Source organism: Cryptotermes secundus, unplaced genomic scaffold (assembly GCF_002891405.2).
Source record: "Cryptotermes secundus unplaced genomic scaffold, Csec_1.0 scaffold253, whole genome shotgun sequence".
Classification (NCBI taxonomy): Eukaryota; Metazoa; Arthropoda; class Insecta; order Blattodea; family Kalotermitidae; genus Cryptotermes; species Cryptotermes secundus.
The window spans coordinates 563,512-578,703 of NW_019721520.1; the positions used below are offsets into that span (position 1 = coordinate 563,512).

Sequence of the window (15,192 nt, forward strand, 5' to 3'; positions counted from 1 at the left end):
TAGCAACTTAGTAAGAGAAATAGTTATGGAACACGCAGCCATACATCCTTTTCATCCTGATGTAGAGGAGAAGTTTAAATTTGGAATATTTCCACGAAAACTGTTGAAAGTACCTCGTAATATATGTATTACAATTTCAGATATAATAATAAAGGATTTCTTACCTAATACGAGTACATAGACGATCAAACGAGGAATTGGTCCGATAGTCTGCGATACATCACGTGAGTAAGAAGTAATGACATACGGTAGATAATATTTTCTTTCAATTTCTGCAGTCGCGGCTTCCTGTATTCCAGTGTATGCTATTTTACATAAAACTGCTCTTCACGAAGAAGACTTTCATATAGCCTTATTATATAAATTTCTGAATATCTTGAAGGGAAAATAATTAATTCGGCTTCCATGTTATTCAGTAATTCAGTTTAAGCTCCAAAATCTCATACGAGGCTGTTATGTTGAACCTCAAGTAAATGAGATTTCCGTTCTCTGGTTTCGAAAGCCGTTTCAGGTGTGGCGATGGAGGTACCTCAGGTTTCGGGTTACCATCGTCATTGTATGCAGATGCATAGGTGAATTGATCCTACGTAGTCTATGTATGCATGTAAGTATTTTCATTGGAAGTTTGCACTTATGTATGTATATATATATAATCTGCATACGCATATTTATAAGTACATGTACATGTATACATACATGTATGCAAGTGCCTTCGTGTTTACATTTGTATGTATGTATGTATATATCTGTGTCTCCATGCTTCTTTTCTTACTTTATTTGTATAAAAATATTGGCATGACACCTGAAAGCCGGAATAGCGGAACCAAAGAAGACGTTCATTGTTATGCAACGGGTCGGTAACACGTTCCTTCTACAAAGACTACGCAAGTAACAATGAATATATTTATAGAAAACGGTGTTACCATCTTTACAGTTCAGCCGAATCAATCCGAAACGCTTGAGTTCCTACTGACGTAATTGAGTGCCCGAGAATTTGTTATTACTGCATAAATTTTATTTTATAAATGTAAATATAGGAAGTTTGTGGAGTAGAAACACTGCCCGTTTACATTCAAGAGATACAATATTCAAACCTCAGCCACGATACTGACTATCCTGACTAAAGTTTCTCTTGGTTTCCCCGAATATCTGCAATCTAATGCCGAAAGAGTATGAAGGAACGGACCAGATCATTGTCACCTGCTCACTACTTATATTTACATTTGGCCGTGTCACAGCTCAGGCGATTAGTCGCCGGCTTCCCACCGCAGTGGCCCGGGTTCGTGCCCTGGTCAAGTCATGTGGGATTTGTGGTGGGCCAAGTATCACTTGAGCAGTTTTTCTCTGAGTATTTTAGTTTCCCCTACCAATTCTCACTCAATCGACTGCTCCATTTTCTTCATCTAACCTCCGGGGCTGATACAACAGGCAAATTAGTGGCCGACGTACAAAGTGGACTCAGTCTCACCTCACCCAAAGAAATTAAAAAAAAAAACATCTTTCCATTTCATTCGACGGTACAAAATATCTACACCTAAATGAATGCTCATAGATGACATTAGAGTAAATCTACACAAATATCCAAAGATGTAATAATGTTGCCTTTTTGTTTTATTTTTATTTCTTTATTCGCCTGAACTTTATAATAAAAGTGAAAACTTGAAAAATATTTGAAGAAATACACGGCGCCAAAACCCAGAAGACGACTTTCTTCATAGTCATTGCCGTGAAAACCTCAAAACTTACATTTAAAAATATTTGTTTACCATGACGTAACAAATTTATCCTTAACAAGTCGGTTCTTATCCAAAGGTAAAATTGCTGTAAGGAACCAAACGAGACGTCTACTTTATACATCCGTTGTAAGAAATATTTTCCAGCATTTGCTAAGTGCTTCATGTAACACCGAGAATCTGGACCACAGATACGCTGTTTCCATACAAGTTCTGGCAAAATATTTCGGTATGGGTCATTTCTCAACTAAATGCAACTTGTTGCTTCATCGAGGACATATTTAACTGAGTGCAATGCGGTCATAATTCCAGGAAGATTCTTGGATCTAATCCATGAACTGAAGACAAGTTATATTTCCGTGGAATATAGTACTAAGTGATAAGTAATCGTAAGAAAAATACTCTATATTGCTCCGTGCAACCTACGTTTAGTCTGACAGTACTTTCTAGAAGGTATTTACAGAGTTTCGACTGGGATTCTTTTAATCCGTGTACAGCAGAATCTTAGCGTTTTCAACTTGCGTCAGCGCGATTACAAAAGCAGATGAGGCATGCGAAAAGTATAATACTGCGCTTACACATTGAATAATTTATAACAGAAGAAAATTTAATTTTGTAGTGTGCAAATAATTTCCTTACTGTATGGCTAAGCAAATATGAACTTAATTACCTGCGACAGAAATATATTACGGATGGCATATTCTGCGATTCACAATAGGCCACATAAGTAAAACAGATAGTGGAACAGGCTAGAAATACTGTGACCTACAGAGTTTCTTCAAGAAAACAACATAACTTATGCGAATTACACGGAATATGTTATGCCTGAATAGTACGTAGTTACCGTGACGCCGATGAACATAACTTGTGACGTTGCATTTTGAAAGTAAACAGAAAACTGTCGTTCCTAGGGAAATTCTTCCCAACTTCAACAATTAACCGCCTCGTCGCGACAATGCAGAAACAGAATGAGCTGGGCACTTGCGAAGTGCAAAATGTGGGGAGGTAGAGACCACAGTCCCAGTCACCCTAGTTTAGTCGCATCCGTCCACATGTAGCAGGGTGCATTCGCGGTAAGACAGGAGGATTAAGCGCAAACTTCGTGCTGTAAGAAGGCTACATAATATATCATGTACAGCCGTTGCTATGCAACGACAGCGTGAAAGCGAATATACAAGGCCGTTTCTGGGCAACGGCTCGGTAAATACGTTCCTGCGGCAACTGACACGAGCGTACAATAGAAGAGCTCTTTTATATGTTGTCCGTGTCGAAATGTTATAAGCATGGGACAAAGTTAGTTGTCAGTTGAGTTATGTACGGGAGGCTGTGAGGATATAACCTGAGCGCGTGAAATTGAATCATCTCCACTGTTAGCAGCCGTTACCAGGGAACGGCTGATGAAGACACAGCAGGCTAGAAAACGACTTAGCGGGTGCTGTAGTGATTTGTGAATTGTAGAGATTAGCGGTGGCGCTGTAGTTATTTGTAGTTCCGAGTCGTGTGTCTAAGTGGTCAATAAATCCATTCACCAATCCTAACCCCGTCTATAGTCACACTCCGTACACGTGACATTAAAAACCAAAACACAGAAGTCGTCAGACTAATGTAGATATGCGATGGCTTTGAACGGTGTCATGTTATCGAGACTTGACTTCAGTATTTATTTTCATTTTTATTATATTTTATGTCCGCCCTCTCTCGTTCATTGGCCTTGTAAATATTAATTTGTTTTCATGAAGACGTTACAGATGTCGGCCGTAACAAGGAAATAGTAAATATAATATAGTTCTTAAAAGTCACTTTCAAAAAGGATGAGACAGAACAAACATCTCGAAAAAAAGAATTCTGTTGTCCGTTTTAGAAGATACAGTGAAGGACAGAATGAAATCGAGTATATAAAAGAAGTACAAAAACAGGAAATATATTAAAAGTAATTAGACAGCGACAAAGAAACTGAAATGAATGAGGACCTCTGAACTTTTACTAATGAAAGCATATCGTTACATTCTGCTGTTCATGACTTAACCTGACATGCGTAAGAATGAAAGGGACATTTCACGTAACCTCGAAGCCGGACTTCGGCCCAATCCTTGCCAAGGTAGAGGAACAAGATACGTCTTATGACATCTCAGTAGGCTTCCATAAACACGTCAATTGTATATGATGAGTGAATGATGAGAAATACATACGCTCTGCGGTAAATTGTTACGCTCTCTTTTCTAGGTTCGCTTCCAAATCAGTTGAGAAAACAAGATAAATAATTTCTTTAAGAACCGGTTGGAGATAAAGAGTTATGTACGCTTTGTCCTATTTAATAATGTTGATGGCTAATCTTTGCCCTTAATAGAAGCCGCGGAGAAGCAGAAGGCGGCGATCCATCTCCCGCTCAGACAAGTCTCCCTCTCCCTACCCATGTTTCATGCATTGTAACCTCTATAGCACCGAGTTAATTAAATTCAATTTACCACGCAAGAGGCGAGTTGCCACATAACACACAAACCTAACACCGCTCGCTCGATACAGCGAAGGGAGGCTTTGAGTTAGACTCTGAGCTGTTCTTAGTACTAGGCCAAAGGGGATAAATTAGGAAAAATATAACGAATGCATAAATTATTTTATCAGTACAAATGGCAGCGTAGTTTTCGTGGAAAATGTATTTAGATCTGCGTACAGAAAGAGTAAATTTAAAATAAACATTTCTTAGAAATACAACATTTTTGTGACTTCAATTGTTTCAGACAGTCAGTAGAATAATTCATCTTGTGGAAGTTCAGAAATTGATAAAGTGGGGCGTAACTACACAGATTCACAAGCCACACGTGCCGTTGATACAGATGTTGGCGCCTTTGCTTTATACTTTTACTCTTTATGAAGAAACGCATTTCGTTTCGTCATTCAAGATATTTCTGAATAGCTTTAACCAATGAACATCTTTTTTTAATACAAGGTGAAGAAGTAACAATGAGAATAATTACAATGCATAGCTTTTAAGCTTCGTTTCAACGACACACTGTTTATGACACTTCCTTAATTAAACTCAAATCAATCATACGTGCAGCCTACGTGATGTGTGCGAGAGAAAACAAAATCTGAACTTCGCCCATGAAAAGTATTCATTGTGTGAACTTATGGAAAGAAGAACTATACCGAAGGCTAAATACGTATAATACCCCGGGTTTTAAAATTTTATCTGTGGTTCTGTTTTCGTTCCACCAGAATTTAAGCGGGTACTGGTGATATACTTTATGTAAAAGTTATCTCTGTGTTTAATTAATTAAGCACTATATCATGAAGGCGAATGGAAGAGTGGATGTATAGAACCCTATTTTCTTGACCTCGGCACTAGCTGGAGGTGAGTGGTTAGTTTCACGCCCCGGCCGCTTTAACCCCGGGGAACATTTCCCGGATACCTATTGGATAGGAGGTTTGGTAGACCTCAGAGCCTGTCTGGACAATGTGGAGAAAATTCTTGACCCTACCGGGACTCGATCTCCGACCCTTCGGTCTTCCAGCCCGTAGCTAGTCGGACATAACATAAATTATCAGGCACAAAAATATTTTTAAGAACTATATGTTTGCCTTTAATTTATGACGGGTCATCTTCTCTCAGTAATTAGCAACGTGTGTTCAAAACTGTCCTGCCGAGGCACTTCCTAAGGGAATACAGTTCACTGTATCTAAACAGTGTTTGTTTGAAAGAACTATTCGAGACACGGAAGAGGGAAAATTCTACCATAAACTTGTATGCATATTGTAGCCCTTCTCCCTACGTAATATTATCGCATTATACACAGGTGTCCAACATATAGTCGCTAAGTGACTAAGTGACATGACTTTCTGGAAGGAGAACACAGAACAGGACGACAGGGTAACTGCAAAATGATATTTCCACCGAAACGTAATGCAATTTGGTATTAATAGAGAAAATTACATAAACATCAGGAGATGAGAGCGAAAGGAGGAGCAAAACGAGAAATTATTTACAGACTACGTTATGTTATGTGCATAATTAAAACATGAATCTGCCCAATTAGAGGACACAGCACAGGGGAACTAATGAACCGGTACGTGTTTATGTACCGGAAATGTGATGACGTTATTTCGTTAATAAGTCGAGGCTTACGTGCGGAGATGAGTGAACATGTTACTGATCCGATCGTGACGTAATTAAAGAGATTTACGTTCATGGATACAGCTTGCGTTATTTAATGAGCTGTATCAAAATAAGAGATTATTTGGGGTTGGATAATATGAAAGGGTGTTCACGTACAGTGAATTTGTAAGAATTGTGGAGGAGGCGGTTGTTGCCTCTGTAAACGTAATATATTTGGCGGATATATACTTAATTAGAGCCAGTGAGCAGAGGAATATCCTACACGAAATAAGAAAACGGAAGTCTAATTGGATTGGTCATGTTTTAGCCAGAAACTGCCTTCTAAAAGAAATTATCGAAGGAAAGATAGAGGGGCGGATAGAAGTGACAAGAAGACGTGGAAGAAGATGTAAGAAGATGCTGGATGACCTTGGGGACAGAAGAGGATACTGTCATTTGAAGGAGAAAGCTCTAGATCGCATTAAGTGGAGGAATTGTTTTGGAAGAGACTGTGGACCTGTCGTCTTGACAGATTATTACTGATGATGATGATGATGATGATGATGATACTTTACGAAATAGTAACAGATTCAGTAATACACACCCTCCTTCCAGTGAGCTTGCTGATCTTCTGCTGCTTCAATTGAAGATAGTAATCCTAATTTAGTTGGTCGTTTTCAAACCAACTACAGGCATTAGAATTTATATTAATCAAACATATTCATTGATCAGAATTTATTGTGTACAATAAAAATAAAATAATTAATTTACTAAGTATCTGTTGTTAGAACCCACAGGCATCAAAAACGCCATTAGAGTCTCTTAAAGTATTTAAATCCAACTCGGTTTACACGTTCTATTTCCACAATGTCGAATGTTTCGAGAAGGTTCCCTAAAAATCATATTTTTATTCTTCTTCCCCTCCCTTCTGTATTCTGATGTATGTTTCCACAACAGTACCTACCTAATTACACAGTTCTAGTAGCATTATAGCTGCAATATTCAAAAGAGGATTAGCAGACAAGGAAACTTGCCAGATACAAAAAGCATAACGTATGTAATAACCACAGCGCAATTTTCGGCTTGCTTGTGAAAAAATTATTTCATCGAATCGTCCCAACACCTGTTCTTATAAAAACTTTTTAAATACTGTGGCATACTCTAAGAAACTTCCATAACTCAGAACTTAATCTTATTTGCTGTAACTTTATAACGTTTTCCTGCATGGCGCCGCTTCTTCAATTAGATTTATGGTCGCCTCCTGCCCCTGTCAACATATGCAGCAGAGCTGTTTTTGAGTAGTTTATAAGGGGGGAGGAGATGCTAAGCATGTCCTTGCATTCTTCGTTCAACTTACGTTTCACAGTCCTACTACTTCAGACAAACCGCCAATTTATAGATGTAAAAGCGAAGTGCATATATGCCGCACCATTATAATCCTGGAGTTAGTATGAAGTCGTTATGGCAGTTATGCTCTTGTATCTGTTCTTTATTTACTTCACATAAACACTGCGTTGATAGTGTCCCAGAATAACAGAGAATGCCGCTGAACACAAACGCCAAGTTAGGCTCCAGCTGAACTCCGAAACTGGTACATAACTCCTGCACGTACCAAGACTAGTACTATCACCACTCTACTTCAAACACTATTGCCTGAACGTGTGATATATTAAAATGTTGCTACATTATTAAGAATAATATCTTCTAGGAACTGATGCAGTGTAGTCTGGTATATGTTTATCCTGAAAATACTGAAACAAAACGCTAGAATACACAGAGACATACCCCATAGGCTCCGCTATGATAATCTCAAAATCTTGTTTTTCAATTAATTTTAGAAAGAATTAATATGACCTACAATTTCTTAAACTGCATACTATTAAACTTGTTTCTTTTAGTTTCTTGCGGTGTTGTGAGACTGAGTCCACTCGGTACGTCGTCACTACCTGGCCTATTGTACCAGCCCCGGATGATAGATGATGAGTATGGAGCAGTCTGTGGAATGAGAATTGGCAGGGGAAACCGAAGTACTCAGAGAAAAACGGCCTCAGTGCCACTTTGCCCATCACAAATCCCACATGACCTGACCTGGGTTCGAACCCGGGCCCCGCGGTGGGAAGCTGGCGACTGACCGCCTTAGCTATGGCACTGCCTTCTCTGTTAAAGCAGAGCATAATGAAGCATTAGGAAGTGGGTTAAAAGAATGTTAAAGGAAATGCAGGCTACTAGCACAAGAAATAAATCAGAAGCATAAGGCAAAAACTTTTAAATCCTATGAAAGTTTTCAGGTATCACAGTATAAAATCACTTCCAGAAGTCACATTAGAGAATGCATTACGTAGGAACAATTCACTTCGCTCGCAACTGCCGTGCGGCGCAACAACCAGTCTGTAAGTCTCACCATAAAGACGGATGTTTGTTTCACGCACCCTAAGTAGATTAGCACCCATCAGACATGCAACACGCAACAGCTCAGTAAGCCTACAAGGTGCTGGAAACCATTACGTTATTAGGACAATAATTTTATGCTAGACATTCGCCATTTTGTTTACATATACTGCACCGAGTGACACTGAAGCTTTGCTTTATAATGTTTGTTTCGTATCACTCCTGCTTTCCTGCAAATTTATACTGTGTATAGCACCAAAATGTTATCGAGTGCAGCTCACTGAGGATCGAAACAAAGACAAGTTTCCTAACTAAATTCCCTTCTTATGGTACTATGCTAACCTCAAGATGCGCTGTCTTTGAAATCGAAAACCGGGTTAAGTCAGCTCAGGCGACAACGCTCCTGACATCATTTGGGAAGTGTACAATCTAGAACAGTAGTCCTCAACTTTCGTCAGACCGCGACCCGGTAAATTCTTTTTTCTATAAGACGAGGACCCGTTACTGGGCCGCGGCCCGGCGTTTGAGAATCACTGATCCAGACATGAACTACCGTGAGATGTCTTGTGATTTTCCTTAGTTTATCCGATTATAATAACCTGTATTCGACCTTTACACTTGCTTCCACATCCTTTCGAATTTATTTACCATCCACTCATTCTACACCTTAAGGTCTCCGATACTAACATTGGCATTAAATGTACCTACTATAAATGTATAAATACTTTAATCGACAATAATAATATGTTTATTTGCAAATACACGTTCGGTTTTCACAAACTATCATCGGATGAATTTTCGTACGCCTAGTATGTCATACCTTAAAGACGAATTTCCTCTCTGATTAATACACAAGTATTTAATCCGTACCTCGCAGGAAACATTATGTCTCCGTTGCGAGAGACCGTCCGGTTAAAGCTGTTTGGGAAAATAATCGCTGTTTATTGTGAGATCCATAGGAACACAGAAATAAACTCTGTGGGCAGAATGCGGGGTTTCAGTATGTTAAAGCAAGTGGTACGTACAGTAACCACTTGGCTTTAAAGCATTAATTCTGTGAAGACATCCAAATGTTACAACACATACGCTGATCCCAGTCCAAAGAAAAACGGCTTTTCAAGCCACTTTGATGTGATACATCTGCATGATGCCCACTTCCTTACGTAACTTATTATGCACTTATCATAGAGGTTTGTGGAATAAGAATTAAAGTGCGTAACATTATATCACATTACATATAATACATTATATTATATAAAAATATAGAGGAAGAGACAATTGCTTAAACCTGTGACAATTTTATTATCTGCGCCATTAACACAGTAATCCTGATGTTAATTACGTTCTTTGATTGTTACATAATGCGTCTGTAGGAGACGTTACGTTTCGGAGCTACATGCTGCCTCCATCTTCAGGATGGGATATGGAAATAATATGACTCTGGAACGTTGATGTCATAGTTCACAGCCACGCAGTGTAATAACCCAAGAATAAAACTGATGGCAGTAATAAACTATTGCGCTTAAGAACAAAATAGGCTTCACATCAATTATAATCACACTATAGTTTCATAATGTACAAAAGTAATTATTCCATAAAATGTATTTCTTGAGCAGCGTGTTTGGGAAGTTAATCGTGTGTATTTCAGATAGCCTCTACAAACTTAAGAGCAGTTTCAATATGAATACACGTGTCATAATCAAGAGAGCAGGTTCCAAGATGTGATAATATTTTAGAATTCTGTTAATGGGGATTTCTGGTCCCGGGTTTCTTCGCTTCACCGAGTTGCTTCACTCTAACACTGCGAAAATGCAGACAGCCTCAGACAGATTCTCCAGCAATATCTCCCGACAAACAATTTTAATCACTTTCATATTACATATAAGGCTAGGATTGCCTCTAATTAACACCCATAGAATTATTAAATAATCTATGCATCACTGAATTTAATAATTACAATGCAATGATACTGTCACGTGTTGGGTGTTTGTAACGCGACAAATAACTTCACTGCGAAGTGATGAAAAATAATTATAACATTTTCGTAGGAGAAGCTGAAGAGAAGAGCATTTAAAGATCAAGAAGTAGACGGGATATAATAACCAAATGAATTTAAAGAAAGAGCTTCTGAAGATAGGAACTCGATTTATCTTTCTCAGGGCAGATCACATTTTTAGGCTCTCGGGAATTTAGTAATGAATCTTCGCGTGCCATAAAAGTTTAGAATTACTTTACTAGTTTAGAGACTACTGGCTTCTTAATGAGAGCCCTGTCCTGAGCAACTGGTTTCAGGAAACAGGACGTTCAAATCTTCACTTTGTATACGTTCTGATTTGCTAATATAAACTTTTTCTAGTTTAGTTTCTAAGCCTTACAAGGAGATACCACAAGTACTTCTCAACTTCGGTTCAACAGATGCAGAGAGTGTCACGATGAGAGATAACATCAAAAATCAGCAACAAACATGCCACTACATTCAATTCTCAAAGAGAATATATCTCACCACAGCATTTCTTCCTCTCCACACATTTTACAAACTAGAACATTTTATATACGTACAAAACATACTCACGATTATTTTGAAATTCCTTTGCGTCGTCAGTATTGACGCCACAGATGAAACAAATGACACCCAAGAAACGAACGGCGACACCAAAATATCCGACAACTTGCTGACTTTGGCACCTCATTGAGTTTAAATCCAATGGCATGTTGACACGATGGGTGGTCTAACATCCAGGGGCAGGAATAATAACTCTTCAAAAGAATGCAAAACTTCTGCACTAACTTCTGGGTTAGACTTCACAAGTATCAATACGGTCTTTCAGACGTCACTTTCTGTATCATAATTATTTATTGGTTTGCACCAACACTTACACGCAATGCAGTTTTATGTAAATAATAACCTAGTTTGAATTACATTGTATACAAGTTATCTGTTCATATGTGGCTATGTTTCTCTGCGGAAAGGAACAGCTTCGGACCGACCGCAGTATCATATCATCGAATGTCTGCAGGAGTGTTTTGTTTATGAAATGAGTTGCGACTGTGTACTGTGTATGTTACATAAATATTAGCGGTAAAAATTTTCATAGTAGGTAGAAAATATACTTTTAAAAATATAATATCAAATCTGTGTCTGGTTGCTTAAAATATTCAATTCCATTTTAAGGAATATTTCTGCAATTATTCACTAATTAAATTATTTCTATCACCGAAAGCAATCAAATATTTCAATCAAAATTCCTATTTATTCAACACGGGTAAGGATGGCTATAAGAAGATGCATCCCATAAAATCAGTGCCCCGCGTGGGGTACACCGATATCCCAGCAACTAATTTGAAAAAAAAAAATTAATTCACCAGAAAATTATTTTATGATATTTTTTTTTCACAGAAATTATAAAGCATATTCCTTACAAAAGAACACTCTGGCCTAATAAGCTGTATCACCAATGTCCCGATAAGTGTCAAAATTTGCTAAAAATGTTGCAATTCCGTAGCATTTTGATAACACTGGATGAATCCTCTTTGCACTCCACTTCCGAACCACGACTACACGCGATTGACTGTGGAGCACTGGTTAAGTGAAAAGACTTCGCGAATCAGACTCCTGCTTCAAACTAACACTGGCGGTAAAACTATTTTCAGAATCCCCTACTGAACACACTCTACAACGTTCTATAGATACATGCCATAAGCCCCGGCGCTCTCTCTCACACACACACACTTCATGTGACATTAAAACACATGCTTTTATAACCGTACCATCACACAAGATTCAGAGTCATAAATTTATTAATAAAAACATGCGATGTTTTATCTGAAGGTTTTTATTTTTTAAATGAACTAAACAAAGCTCAGTAAATAGCCTCCTGCAGCGCACTGCCAACGTCGGTTCGTATGAATATACTTATGTATCACACGAAAAGACAAGTGTTGAGTCTTCCAGAGATACGCATATCTTGTGCTCTATCCAAGAGGAGACTAACTGTGTGATGCATATGTGAGTCCTTCTCTAAAACATGTGTGACTGGGATGTATTTTGTGTGGGTGGTTGAAAGAAGAAGGGGATAGAGCAGTTTGGTTAGGGCAGTAGTCTGTCTACAGCGCTTTTGTAAATGAGCTGCCGTCCCATGGGGCAGAAGCAACAGTAGTGGGAGGAGGGGTCCCTTTCACTTAAGTGTATGCATATGTTATTCTCTACTCGGTTTTTATTATGTTGCTGGTAGTGGCGGTGGTAGCAAGAGGGAAGGTACTTTCTTTAAGAACTGGAATAGATCACTTTGGAGATTTTGTAATGTTATCATTCGCCGTATTCCACTTAAGGCTATTGCAGAAACTGAAAATAATTTTTCTTAAATCTTGAGACATGTAGACCATTTTCTAGGCAACGACTAGGTGAACACATTTCCGCGACAATGTACACACAGGCAGAAATAGGATAACTTCTGTTGATAAGCAACGAGATGTAAATAAAATAATAGAGGAAGAGATGTTTTCTATGTTGTTCGCGTATATCAATTGCTGGGCAACGGATATGTTTTCTGTAGGTCCGCTCCGAAGCTATATGACTCAACCGACCGTGTGCTGTAGAGCGAGTAAGTGAAGAGCAGATAAGGGTTCAGCTCTGGAGTGCTTACCAGCGTGCAACGGAAGCAGAAAATCTCCAATATTAAGACTGTACCATGAAACGTCTAGTGAAGACATTGCAGAGGAATTACCATTGCGAAGAGCTGTTACGACGAACAGACTAGAGGAAATAGACAGAGAAGACTTAGTGTGAAGTGATTTGTAGTGTGGAAATCAGCAATAGTGTAATAATTATTTGTAGTTACGAACTGTATGTGGTCAATAAACCCAATCATCCAATCCAAACTCCTTCTGTAGTCATTAATACACGTGACACTATAATGATGTGGTATTCAAGAAGAAAAAGAGAGATAAAAAAGGCCCTGAACTTGCAACAGAATCTCACACATCCAGAGTGTGAGGTGGAAGCGACTACTTGCCAAACTGCAGGACGTGTGGTCTAGGGACCTAGATAATAATCAATTACATAGAACGAAACTTCATATTGTGATCAGATTTCAGATGGAATGTTAGTTCTTTATTTATCAGAGCCTTATCTTAAAATAGTTACGTCCATATCTCAAAGGCAAACCGTGTTCCCAGCCCTGTTTGTAAATCTCTGAAGCTGTAGGAACAGTGAGGACGAATAATTTCGTGTACTGAAGATGGGGTATTTCTACTTGCAAGTAAAAACATCTTACTAACAGGGGAGAATTACGTGAAGCTTCCAATTTTAATAACAAATGGCATAAACAAACCTGAACCAATTCCGATGTAAGAATGAACAATTCTCTGTCATGTTTATCTTTTTTCTAAAACTATGGCTGTGTTTTCTTGAACTACAGTTCAAGAGGGTCTTGTTCCCTGTTAACATAATAACCAGAGGCATAAGGAAATCCTTCAACGTCTGAAGCTTCTGTCTAAGGAAAAACTTGAAACTGTTTTCCTAAGCATTCTTCCTTAATGTGATATTTCAGCGCATCTATAAAGAGAGATTGTATAGCTCAACAGGTACTCAAGGGAAAGAGGTTCACTTCCATCTTATCAGTACACTGGCGATGTAACAATCGAATCACAATGCCTTTATCAATGTTGGACTAAAACACTCAACTTATATCCCTCTCTCTACTTTTCTTAAAATGTCATAATATTTGCTACGTATTTAGGGATTTGAATTTCTTAAGGTCAGTGTGAAACAAATTATATTCAGCAGTGACAACATGTGAAAATTTCTGATATTCTACACAATTGTTCTCTTCAGAAAATGCGAAGTTTCCACTACGATATTCGTTGTGCTCAGAGTTATCAGCAAAATGAACATGTCGAGAATTATGAATGACATTTACGTTGTGACGGAATAAGCCATTGTTAGGCAACGGTTAGGTAAACACGGCCTAAAATCAGGAAGAGTGGAGCCAGATCGAACGTCCGTTGCTGAGCAACAGCTGGATAATTAGTTTCCCGCTACGACGAATAGAACCTGCTGAGTAACAGGTCGCTAAACACAAATTCCCGTGACAAATGTTTCCGAGACAACGCATTCATGAAGAACAATAGTGGAACCCTTCGAGGCGGTGGTCTGTGTTCGGCTCTCTCGCAGTTATAAAAGGCAGCTCATTAGTGCATTCAGTGCAGTGATAGAGTCTTCATAGAGATTCGCCAGACAGACGTCGTTAAGGAGGAGTTCAATGTGTGAGCTCTTATAATTGTAAAGAAGTATCAATAAATCCAATCATCAAAACCAGAATTCATTATTATTAGTCACGCTAACCCCGAATACGTAACAATACTTAGGCGATGAAATCTATCAATTACAACTTATTTACAGAATAAAATAAAATTATGCTTCCCGTCTTAATTATAAAATATAAATATCCACTCCGATATGTTTCCCAGTGACAATTTTAACTAAATATTCATTAATTCCGTTACTTTCTAACTTTCATATGGATAAATACATTAATTATTATTAGTAATCTCTGGGTGCTGTAACATAAATTAGTCACAACAGACCACAGGATCTCATCAGAGGCAGTTGAAGAAGAAGAGAAATTGCCTTTAAATTATAAGTTAGCTTTCTAAAACTTTATTCAGAAGAAGATAATGTGCAAGAAAGCAGCCTAAATCTGAAGCCAACATACGCACTCACATTTAAGTAGCTCTAAGAAGCATAGTCCTTGAGCAACTGAAAGTTGCTCTGCCAATCAAGGATATACTACGCGCCTATTATGAACCAGAAAGTTCATAGCTATGTTGACAAGATCCCTCTACTGGAATTTATCCTAAGCGAGATGAATACAGTACAGCCCACGCTTTCCTGTTTTTTGAGGCATATTTTAATATTATCCTCTAACTTTTACGTAGATTTCTTAAATTTTTTCTTCCTTTCACGATTTCCGGCTAACG

The 15,192-nt window shown here is 38.3% G+C and overlaps 1 protein-coding gene across 3 annotated transcripts in view; it reads right to left on the reverse strand.

Annotated features, from left to right (window-relative positions):
• LOC111875430 (hemicentin-2) overlaps positions 1 to 12,158 on the reverse strand; it is a 462,602-nt gene extending 450,444 nt beyond the window's left edge. For 2 of the 3 annotated variants that reach the window (XR_004514196.1, XM_033755807.1), the window contains exon 1: positions 10,787 to 12,158. Coding sequence is in view for 2 of the 3 variants with exons in the window: in XM_033755807.1 (XP_033611698.1) it covers positions 10,787 to 10,925 (139 nt within the window). In the remaining variant the exon portion in view is untranslated. The remainder of the gene's footprint in view (positions 1 to 10,786) is intronic. The other variant, XM_033755808.1, reaches the window with a different exon arrangement.
• Positions 12,159 to 15,192: the final 3,034 nt, after the last annotated feature.